Genomic DNA, 12,236 nt, shown 5'->3' with positions numbered 1-12,236 from the left:
TATATGTACAGTAACTCAAGGCAGTAAACATTCCTAATACTCCTGCCTTCTTTTTCCCCACAATCCTGTGAGGTGGGTTGGGCTGATAGAGAACATCTGGCCCAAAGTCACCCAGCGACTTTCATATCAATGGTGGGACTAGAATTCACAGTCTCCTGGTTTCTAGACCAGCACCCTAACGACTATACCAAAATGTCTCAAACATAAATAGTGTTATGTCCTAACAATATTTACTGCTAAATTGGGAAATAAATAAAACAATTGTAGAATGTAATTGCACGTTATGTTTTCTCTTCTACCTCACCTGCCTTTAGTCTCTTTAAACAGTAGAGATTGAGAGGAAAGTGCAAATACTACTTTCTCATTAGCGGTAACAGCTAATATAAGATCAATTAAACTTTTTTTTTTAAATAATGCAGGAGTACCAGGTGGACAAGAATGACCTCTTAATTTCAGATACTGAACTCAAGCAAGTAGCTTACATCTTCAAATGCAGTAAATCTACGTTACAGATAAAAGGAAAAGTTAATTCCATTACTATTGGTAAGTTTACTTCTAGGACAAGACTAAAGTTGAAATATTGTCCATATTTATCTTGAGCAAATCTTATGGTGCACAGCAGACCTTAATTCCAAATAAAGATGTTTAGGAATGCACCACCCATTACAGTCTTCTGGGCAAGCATTCGTTTATTCTTCCAAATAAACAAGCATAGTGTAACACTGCTCAATTCTGCAAGGGGTTTATAGCTGAATATAAGGTTTTAATATAGTTTTGTTGACATCTATAGCGATAACCATATAAATAAAGCTATTCACAGATATTTGCAAGAGGTGGCAAATAAATGCCTTCTCATATGAAAACAATATAACTGTATAAACTCTCTATATGACCCTTTTCTTTTTTTTCTAGACAACTGTAAAAAGTTTGGCCTTGTATTTGACAATGTTGTTGGTATTGTTGAAGTAATAAATTCCAAGGACATTCAGATACAGGTAAACCCATCCTGATTTAACACTAGTATGGGAAAACAAATCCAAAACAGAAAAAAGGACTATTCAGTTTTAAGATCTATCTCCCCATCCTTATGAAATTGGTATTTTGAGTGGTAGAGATAAATTAAGGAAACTGGATAAAGGGAAAGAGCCCCCCACTTTAGCTGAGCTTGGACTGCAATCAATCACTGCCTTATTAAAAACATTGCTTTTAGTTATTTGTATCCCATAGTTCAAAGAATTTCTCTCATGTTATAGAATGTCCTGTTTTTTCTCTTCTGAGGCAGATTAAAATAATTACACACAGGCCAGTATGAGCTTTAGAATTAGGGAATAGCCTCTTGGGGAGATAAAAATTTATTTAGTTTTGATTTCTGATTTTACGATCTTAGGTACTTGGGAAAGTGCCAACCATTTCAGTGAACAAAACTGAAGGCTGTCATATATACCTCAGTGAGGAATCATTAGATTGTGAGATTGTGAGTGCTAAGTCATCTGAAATGAACATCCTGATACCATTGGATGGCGATTATGTAAGTACCACATTTTGGTCTGATACAAAACACTGAAGCATACACTGAATCCTTTAGTGTATCACTGATATTTATTTTGTCTTGAAAAAGCTTTTTGGAACACTTAGTCCTTAGAAATTTGGTTTGTATGACCACAAATACCTTCAAAAAGCTTTTGTGTTGTTGTTGTTATTAGATTTTTTTTTATCTTTTATTAATTTTATAAATAACTCAAAATGGCAAACATACTTAATACTTCCTCCTCCTCCTATTTTCCCAGTCATTCAGTCAGCTTTCACGCCTAACGCAGAACTCACGAGTCTTCTGGTTTCTAGGCTGATACCTTGACCACAAGATCAAAATCTTTTCACTAGACCAAATTGGCTTGCTAATTTACTATGGATGTGTTAATGTTTATATTTATGATGGATATTTTATTATTTTACACCGCTATATATACCATGGACATTTTCAGTGCTCTCAGCAGTCATGAATCAAAATGAAATTGGCAGCATGCATATTTGGTAAATAAATAAAATGAAGCATTTCCCTAAAAGTCTTTAATATGGGATTTAACTCTTCTAATCCTGTTAAGCTTGTATGACAAAGTGATTTATATATGATATGCTTAACAGAGAAAGCAGTTAACATATACTAACTGTTGGCTAAGTGTTTAGGTCAAGGAATGTAGACAAATTATTTAGCTCCACAGGATCTTGGATTTGTTGGCCGACAAAATAACTGATTCAGTCAGTGCTGCTTACTAAACAACTATTGGACGTGATGGTTAATTCATTCCTCAGCCTTGTATGACAGAAACTAAGGTCAAGAAAGTCCAATAACTCTTACTGTAGTTATTTTGGTTTTCATCCCTATATATTCACAAGGGAGGGGTGGGAAAGAGACATAAATTGGGGTGGGTGGTTATTCATTATGCTATGGCAGAATTATTTCTTTGTTATTTTTCACTCTTCTAAAAGGAGGAAGAAGGAAAACTGCTAGCTTCCCTGATTGTTTTGCAACTGCTGGAAGACCCTAACAGGGCTTCTAGAGAACCAAATAGGAGATTTACAGTTATGTCTTGATGGTTATTTGCCTCTTTCAAAATCAGTGTGTATTAGTTGCTAGAAAGCAATTATTACAGGAGGGCTGTTGCCCTCTAGTGAATGTCCTGAATCCATCAAGTTGGATGTTGTGTGTCATAGTTTTTTTCCCTTACGTTCTTGCTGTGAAATTAGATAAAGCAGTACCTGCACATGCTGGATACATAAGTGACCCACTTCTTTTTCAACTGCTGTATTGAGCAATATACATAGAACTTATCCTAGCAACCTTTTTTAAATCAGTGTACCCTGTTTTATGCATTTGCACATTGAAACAACTGATGATGTTTACGATTGCACGGTGCAGAAATATGTACCCAGAGCAAAGTATATATGGAATTCCCAAATTAACTGTTGTTAGGCATATGGTGTTAGCCTACAATGTTGGGTTGAAAATATATTAACCATAATGCTATGTCTTTAAGTTGTTAATTGGCCAATGGGTGTGTAAGTGTTCTCATGGCCATAAGAGGAAGCTAGGAACGTAGCTTCTCTCTCTCTCTCTGAATTCACTGCTCTCTACTATTACTGTTTTTGCTCTGCTGTTGGTTTACTACTGTTGTAAACCTGAACTGTGTATTGACCTCTGGACCGGTAAGAAGACTTTGTAGTTTGGATTACTCCTTGGACTGTTGCTATTGTGTATGACTTGGACTGTTTATTTTTGACTGTGCATTTTTGTTCTTACACCACCTCAAAGTAAAATACTTTTTGCCTTTAGAACTCAGTGTATTTCTGTGTGTGACTTTTACTGCTCTCAGTGCCCTTCCTTGTCTGTGCAACTCTTTGGTAGCACAAGGAGACCTCTGCACAATAAATTCCTTAACACTGGTTATGGGCCCAGGCCTGTACTGAGAGTAAGTACACACAATATTCCTAGCTGAGTTTGTATTTGGTGTAAAATGGCACAGGAACTGTTGTCAGGCATCTCCTGGATAACCCGGTTGGATGGGACAAACTATGTTTCCTGGTCCACGAAATGCTGCTTGCTTTTGCGCAAGGAAGGACTATGGGCTGTTGTAAATAACCCACCAGATACTACTGCTTGGGATCCAGATGACGAAGAGGATGCAAAGAAGTTAGACAACTTTAAACGTAGCAATGAGAAAGCTCTTTGCATTATTGGACTAACACTGAATGACCAGCAGCTTGTCCATATTCGTGGTGAGGAGTCTGCTGCAAGGTGTTGGGATGTTTTGCGAAGGCTTTATGTTCGTGACAGTGTGGGTGCACATATACACCTTACACGTAAGCTGTTTAGGGCTCGTCTGCAGAAGAATGGAGATATGCTGACCCATTTAAATTACATGAAGGCAACTTTTCAAGAGCTTCATGAAAAGGAGCTGATTTTTTCAGAGTTGCATCAGGTCTACATTATTCTGTCATCTTTGGATGAGAGTTATGATGGGTATGTTTCTTCTTTGGAAGTCCTGACCAGAGAGGAACTGACATTGACTAACATTACTGGGAGACTGCTGGAAGAGTCCAGAAGGAGGCGTGACAGAGACCAGCTGAGAGAGACACAGCCACGAGAGAAGCAGCAATTCACCACTGCTTACAACGTCAAGAAATGTTATTCTTGTGGGGCTAGAGGGCATATAGCCAAATTCTGTAGAAAGGGTAAAAAACAGAATGTGAATAGCAGTGGGAAGGCTAAGAAGGGCATTGGTTTGGCTATTTCTGGTGAATCAACATCCAGAAACAATGAATTGTGGGTTGTTGATAGTGGGGCTTCACAATGCATTACTAAAGTGAAAAAGAGGTTTGTTAATATGAAAAACAGCAACCAATATGTTTCACTAGCAAACGGTTGGAGGATGAAGGCCTCTGGTGAAGGTAATTCCTATTGTCCATGCATTAATGAACAGTTACCTATGTTATATATACCTAAACTAAGATTCAACTTGTTATCTGTAAGGGAATTGGTTAAGGTTGGGTTTGTGGTAACATTCAGAGGGGAGCAATGCACTATTGAGAGAAATGGAACCTGTATAACTGCAAATTTGAAAAATGGTTTATTCGTTCTCACAAGTAACCAGGTTAGTACAGTTAAAGCTAACTCGATATGTGAGAACAAGAAGCCACATGATGAATGTATACATTTATTGCATAGGCGGTTAGGGCATGTAAACTTTAACTCACTACGTAAAACAGTGGAATTAGTAGAGGGAGTTAAACTGAAGCCATGTAGTAAGTATTTGAATTGCAATGCCTGTAATCAGGAAAAGAGTAAGGCAACTCCTGCAAACAGGATAAACAGCTTCAAAACAACTGTACCTTTGGAAGTTGTGTTTGCTGATTTAATTGGACCCATGAAACCAAGTTTAGGAGGATCCTGTTATATTTTAAGTATATTGGACCACTACTCTAGATATGGTTTTTGTTATCTGCTTAAGTCAAAGGCAGATACTTTCCAACAATTTGCAAACTGGCTGAAGTTCGTGGAGAGAAAAACAAAGAGAAAGGTTCAGTGCATAATTACTGATAATGGTACTGAATTTACAAATAAGCGTTTTGTTGATATGCTACAATCAGCTGGCATTGAGCATAAACGTTCAGCCCCTTATAGGCCTCAACATAATGCTTTTGTTGAGAGACGTGGGCAAACGTTACAAGCCATGATGAGAACTATGTTAAGAGATTCTGGCTTAACAGATAGACTGTGGGGGGAGGCAGCAAAATGTGCAAACCATGTTCTGAATATAGTTGTTAATACTTCTACTGGTAAAATACCATATACTATATGGCATGGTAGAAGACCAAACCTTGATTACCTGCACACGTTTGGCACCCCAGCTTGGGTCCACATTCCTGCACAACTCAGGAGTAAAGGCCAACATAGGGCTAGGCAATTATACTTTGTAGGTTACGAAGCTAACCACAGATCCTATCGTTTCTGGGAACGAGGCACAACTAATGTATATAACAGTGCTAGTGCAAAATTCCTTGAGCACGTTGGTTGGGATAGGTTAGAGCAAGTAACTGTTAATACTGATCCTCTAGTGTTTGAGGACTCCTCTGATAACGTAACTAGTAATGATAATGCATCTCCTGTAAATATAAAAGATGAAGAGGAGATAGGGGAGATAATAGATGAATCAGAGGAAGGAAAGGAGTCAGAAACTCAAAACCCTGTAATTCCTTGGCGTTCAACGCGCATCAGACATCCACCTGATCGCTATGAAGCCAGTGTAATATGTCAAGTTAGTTCAGTACCTTCTAACTATGATGAGATCAGGATGTATCCTGAAAAGGAACAGGCATCATGGAAAGCTGCAATGAACAGGGAGTTGAATTCTTTGCAGGATCTTAAGGTTTATGTGAAAGCAAAACTGCCACCTGGTGAGCAAGCTATAGGTTGTAAATGGATATATAAAATAAAGAAGGGAGTAGATGGAACTATAACCCATAAGGCACGTTTGGTTGCACAAGGTTTTGCCCAAACTACTGAGGATTATGACGAGGTGTTTGCACCCAGTCTAAGGGCAACTACTTTAAGAGCAGCTTTAGTATGGGCGGCTAAAAACCAACATATGGTTACCCATGTAGATGTTGAAACTGCATATCTACATGCTCCATTGCAACATACTATTTATTTAAGAATACCACCAGGATTGACCAGTGATAGAGACCATGATTGTTGGGAATTAAAGAAAAGCCTCTATGGATTGAAACAATCAGGCTATGAGTGGAACAAATGTATAGTAAATGAGTTAAGTGCAATAGGTTTTGTAGCCAGTAATCCTGATCCTTGTTTGTTTAGAAGGGAACACAACGGAGCATTATCTTTTCTCTTATTATTCACAGATGATATTGCAATAATAACAAAAACTGAGTTAGAAGCACAAACTATCATTTCAAGATTGCAAACTAAATTCACAATTAGAAATCTTGGAGAAATTAGCCACTATTTGGGGTTAGATATTGTGAAAACAAATAGGGGTTTTAAGGTGTCACAAGCCAGTAAAATATCTCAGTTATTAAAGAGATACAATATGGAAATGTGTAAACCAGCAAAAACTCCGATGGCTATGGATATTAAGGACACTAATGTTGAGAGTCCTGTATTTGATAAGACTATGTACCAATCTTTGATAGGAAGTCTTATGTATCTGAGTAATTGGTCTAGACCTGATATTTCTTACTGTGTAAATCAATTAGCTAGGTACAACAATAATCCAACTGTTAGACACTGGCAATCAGCTAAACGAGTATTAAGATATCTGAAGCAGACTATTCACTACTCGTTATATTTAGAGCCAAATCGTGAGTTAATCCTTACTGCATATGCAGATGCGAGTTTTGCCTCTGATTCAAACACTCGTAAATCTACCTCAGGGTTGGCTATAATGTTGGGTGATTCTTTAATTGGATGGAAGTCTATTAGACAAAAACACATAAGCTTATCTACAATGGAGGCTGAACTTATCCTAGCAACCTTTTTTAAATCAGTGTACCCTGTTTTATGCATTTGCACATTGAAACAACTGATGATGTTTACGATTGCACGGTGCAGAAATATGTACCCAGAGCAAAGTATATATGGAATTCCCAAATTAACTGTCATGTCGTATGAATGCAGAGAACTTAAGGGGATGGAAACATCTGCAGAAAGGTTAAAACATTGCATAATGTAGATGACAAAAGACAAAGAAATGATAAACCTGAGCAGTTCTGGGCCATGGTGCTCAACCTCATTCATATGCAGTAGCATACAGAAGTGAAATTCTTACAAAATCAAGAGGTAACCATTAGAAAGTGGTACATAAAGTGTGAAGAAACTATACAATTTTTGACCCAGTATCTCTGGAGCTAATGTATTTAGCAATATATTCTGTGTATTATTACCACATGATCGATCACAGCATAATAATAATAATAATAATAATAATAATAATAATAATAATAATAATAATAATAATAATAATAATAATAATAATAATAATAATAATAATAAAAACCTTTATTGTCAAAGTACAACATGTGTACATTGAGATTAGCTGAGCCTCCCCCCCCTGCTCTCTCCCCCCAACACACAGTGACAACAAACCCTCCATCCTACCACACCATGCGAACCAACTACACCACACACCGGCCTCCCAAGTCAATTCTGCATAAGATTATGTCCCATTTAAAAGCCTAACAGCCCACGGATAAAAGCTATTTTTCAGCCTGTTGGTACGGCTGGCTATATTCCTATATCTCCTACCGGATGGTAGGAGAGTAAAGAGATACCGTCCAGGGTGTGAGTCATCCCTGAGAATCTTCCTCACTCTTCCAAGGCAACGAGCCCTGGCGATGTCATCCAGTGGTGTCAGGGAACAGCCCACAATGTCTTGTGCTGTGCTCACTACCCTCTGTAATACTTACCTGTCCGCAGCTGTCAGACCAGCATACCAAACCACAATACCATACGAGAGGACGCTCTCTATAGTAGACCGGTAAAAGAGGGTCATTAGCCGTTGTTCTACCCTGTTCTTCCGCAAGACCCTAAGAAATTAATGAAGTAATCACCTCAATGTAAAACACTTTTGGGGGCAGCTCTCTGTTGGAAGTCCCATCTTGTGGATCAGCTTATTCCTGGAAATGAGAACAGCTCTCTCCCCTTTAATATACTAGAAATTAGGAAAAAAAATACCTGGTTGTTCTGCAGAGCCCTTTAGAACTGAGGAGTTGAAAATTGTGGGTATGCTGATTTTAGGATGCGTATTAAAATGTTGAAATTGAATTTGTATTGTTGCTATTGTTGTTACATAATGTGACAGCAATCTTGTATTATGGGATGTGTAAGCTACCTGTATTTGCTAGATTGAAGTAGCATAAAACTAGCAGTATAAATAACTACTTTCTGCAGGTGTGTACCCTGTGTTGAAGAGCTGTGTAGGTCATATAATCTTATCTAGGGCAGGGGTAGGCAACCTTGGCTCTTTTATGACTCGTGGACTTCCAACTCCCAGAATTGCTGAGCCAGCCATGCTGGCTCAGGAATTCTGGGAGTTGAAGTCCACGAGTCATAAAAGAGCCAAGGTTGCCTACCCCTGATCTAGGCCTCTTAAACTAGCTTGCTGCCACAGATATGGTACACCCCTTCTATCTGAGATTATCGTCCTCTTCTACCAAGTGCTCAGCTTTGGGAGGGACACACATGGAGCAGCGAGGGAGGAAGGGGACGCCTGCCTAGCCAGCCAGATCAGCCGAATCAACCCTGGCGATCAATGGGGTGACAGATGTTGCAGCCAGATCGCCCTAATAGCCAATATGGTAAAAGAAGTTTTCCATCCTGATATTGTCCATCTTGCCTCCTTACAGAAAGAATTTCCTGTTCCTGAACAGTTTAAGACATCATGGGATGGATCCAAGTTGGTTACTGACCCTACAGAAATTGTGGGCTAGTTTCCATAGGCTAACCATGTGCTCCAAAGAAATTCTGCCAGAAGGAAGTAGCACCATGAAGAACAAAAAAGTAGCACTAGTTTGCACCATGGGTGTCTCTGCAGGGGTTATCTGGGGCAAATGATTACACATGCACGATGATATTACCATGCAAATACTACAGACTACCTGCTTGTGTCAGAAGATAGGATGCAAGTATATTATTGAAGCATTTGCATGATGTCACTATGCGTGTGATTTCTTGACATTACTGCAGTTTGCTGTTGATTGCAATAGTTTATATTGCAGTTAATAGATTTTTAAGAAGCTATTCTGTGGCCTAAAATCAGTTGCTTTACATACAGTATTTTTTTCACACGGAGGTAATTGTTGGAGGAAAAGATATATACAATGAAATGCATAATTATATTTCAAGAAAACATGGCAATCTGCAATGATTACACATGCTTGGAAATCATTTTATTCAATCTGTACACTTTTTGTAAGTAACCTGACATTTTCTAAAATATCTACAATTTGCCTTTATTTGCAAATAATATACTCACGGTATCATATGAATGTATAAAGATGTTAGCATTAAGCCAATGGCTGTTTCATACAGTAAGCCAAATTAATCATCATGCATGATATATTTTGTAATATTTCAGTGCATTCCTTTTAATGATTGGGTGGGGGGGGGCAAAAAACCCAATACGTTAAAATATTTTACTTCATGGAATTGAGATCATGTACTATATATAGCTGGATCTCAAGAAATCTGCAGTTTTGAATGCTTTTAGAAGTACCAACTCTATGGAGATTATTTGCTAATGGAAAAGAAAGCAAGCCAGATGTTTTAATTATATTTCAGTTATATGCTTCCATTATATATCTCCTATTTTTTTTTAGTATTCTGGAGGCTGACAGTGGAGCACCTGCTAGGGCTCTATCACATGCAGTACTATGGAGTAGTTCACACTGATCTCCACTTTAAAATAAATACCCAAACTCTAGTGACATCAAATGTTCCAATTCTCTGTTCTTGGCTATTTATTATTATTATGGCTGGTCACAAAGTCAGCCAGTTGTTTCAGTTAGATTTAGCATTTTTATACACCTTTAGAATCCTTCCCAAAGACCTAGGATAAACAGATACTGTTTGATAATGTTAGAGGTATCATCGCAGGAGGTAACTGTTTCAAGTAAAGCTGCTTTTTTATAATTGACTGATAGTGATTTTGTCAATGCTGATGGTGTTCAAGAGGTGTTCCAGATGTTTGGGGATTGCACCCAAGGAGTCTTATTACTATTGGTACTGTTTTTGCTTTCTTTTGCCAGTAGTTTTATTTATTATTTGTAACCACTGCTTAAAAAGCTATTGACCTGTTTACTGAACTTTTAACTTTGATCACCTATATTTCAGCTTACCTCGGGATCCCATCTCCAGAAACTGTTAGGGTTTTCTTTCAAAATTTTAGGATTGTTATTCCAAAATGTAATATTAATCTTTGCTGAATTTCATGTGACTATCTCCTGCCATGAGACCTTTCAATAAATAGTAACAAATTTATAAAACAACCTGTGAAAGCAAGGGATTCTGCAGTAAATAAATAAATATAAATTCAAATTCAGCAGCTTCTAATTTAAAAAAAAGTATTAGAGATTTAATTTTGTTCAAAGAAGTAGGTGGAGTTGTACATCTGTTTTTATTTCTATTTGTAAAATTTGCATGCAAATCTTTGAAAAGTCTTTTTTCCCATAACTTCTGAACTCAAACTGAAGAAATTGTATTTTTAGGGATATATGCTTGATTTCTAAATCTACATTGTTAATTTTTAACACTGATGTGACATGTATGATTTCTGTGCACAGTACTTAACTCTGCTATGTATCATCGGTTACTTAATAGCAAATTTTTGCAAATAGCAAAATAGTAATAGGCTTACAAAATTACAGCAAGACCTATATTATAACTATTGCAACTAACATTTTTAATTGCAATATCTATTTAGTGTTACAGTAAATAAATTTTTGGTATTTGTTTAATCAATATGTATAATGTGAGTTTAGTACATGCCGATTTCAGTTGTAAACATCTGGCATGAATAAACATAAAATTGCAGTTTCTTTACACTGTAGAACATAAGTTTTATTACACTATGTTAAGCCAGCTATTCAGCAACATATAGCAAAACATTGTCATACCCACATTAATTAAATGAGGACCCAGACTGTTGGGGGCAATAAGCTGACTTTGTAATAATGCCGCTTGGGGGGGGAAAGCCCTAATAAGCAGGCATATACGGTACATAGAATGAAGGCTATTGCTAAGCACATTGGTTTGTGCTTAAATTGTAAGCCGCCCTGAGTCTTCGGAGAAGGGCGGGATATAAATGGGATTAAAATAAAAAAAATAAATAAATATGTAGGAAAGACCACATACAGCACTCAAATGGGAACAAACACATTTTGTTTTCTCCCATGTTTAGTTCTGTTATGTTTTCAGGTTTTGTAAAAATATTTCTATAATGTAGGTATTAGAACATGAAAAAAATCATGGTGTACAGAACAACATGGGTCATGGAAAAGCTATCAGAAGTGGCAAATAGTTTGATGTGCTAGTCTAAAAACATTTAAAAGATTTTTTAGTCCACTATTTTATTTATGTCCAGCTTCCTGCTCTAGTCCTGCTATATTGCCTCATCATGGTATTTCTGGAGGTTGTGAGTGAAGAACACAAGCATTGTATGCCAAATATATATATAATCCTAGCAAGTTCCAGAACACTAAGGTTGTCCCAGCTGCCCAGCTAAAGCAAGCAAATACCTGTACTGGGCAGCAGTGATATAGGAAGATTCTAGAGGTGGATGATGACTTTAGTGACATTGGCAAAAGCATTTCATACTGTGTAAGAGAAAGTACAGTAAATCAATTGTTATTTAACCAAGAAAGCCATACAAATAGATAATATACAGCTAGTCCTCAACACAGAACCATTTGTTCAGCAACCATATGAAGTTATGACAGCACTGAACAAATGGTTACAACCAGTCTTCAGAGTTTGGGCTGTTCCAGCACCCACCTAATCATGTGATTGTGATCTGGACAATTTGGCAAGTAGTTTGCACTTATAACCAGTTGTAGTGTCCTATGACCACCACTTGCAACCTTTCTTGCCAGCTTCCCCTAAAAGTCAGTGAAGAAGCCAGAAGGGAAGATCCTACGTTGCTGGGCTAAGTCTCGCATGCACAGCT

The 12,236-nt window shown here is 37.4% G+C and overlaps 1 protein-coding gene across 3 annotated transcripts in view; it reads left to right on the top strand.

The window, feature by feature from the left end:
- CAP2 (cyclase associated actin cytoskeleton regulatory protein 2) overlaps window positions 1-11,109 on the top strand; it is a 49,236-nt gene extending 38,127 nt beyond the window's left edge. For all 3 annotated transcript variants that reach the window (XM_081325795.1, XM_081325797.1, XM_081325796.1), the window contains exons 10-13: window positions 420-543; window positions 913-995; window positions 1,388-1,528; window positions 8,920-11,109. In XM_081325795.1, the coding sequence (XP_081181921.1) occupies window positions 420-543; window positions 913-995; window positions 1,388-1,528; window positions 8,920-9,003 (432 nt within the window). In that variant the 3' untranslated portion in view covers window positions 9,004-11,109. The remainder of the gene's footprint in view (window positions 1-419; window positions 544-912; window positions 996-1,387; window positions 1,529-8,919) is intronic.
- The last annotated feature ends 1,127 nt before the right edge of the window (window positions 11,110-12,236 follow it).

This window comes from Vipera berus (assembly GCF_964194415.1).
Source record: "Vipera berus genome assembly, chromosome: 3".
Lineage (NCBI taxonomy): Eukaryota > Metazoa > Chordata > Lepidosauria > Squamata > Viperidae > Vipera > Vipera berus.
Note: the sequence above shows the minus strand (reverse complement) of the source record. Positions and strands in the feature narration are given on the sequence as shown.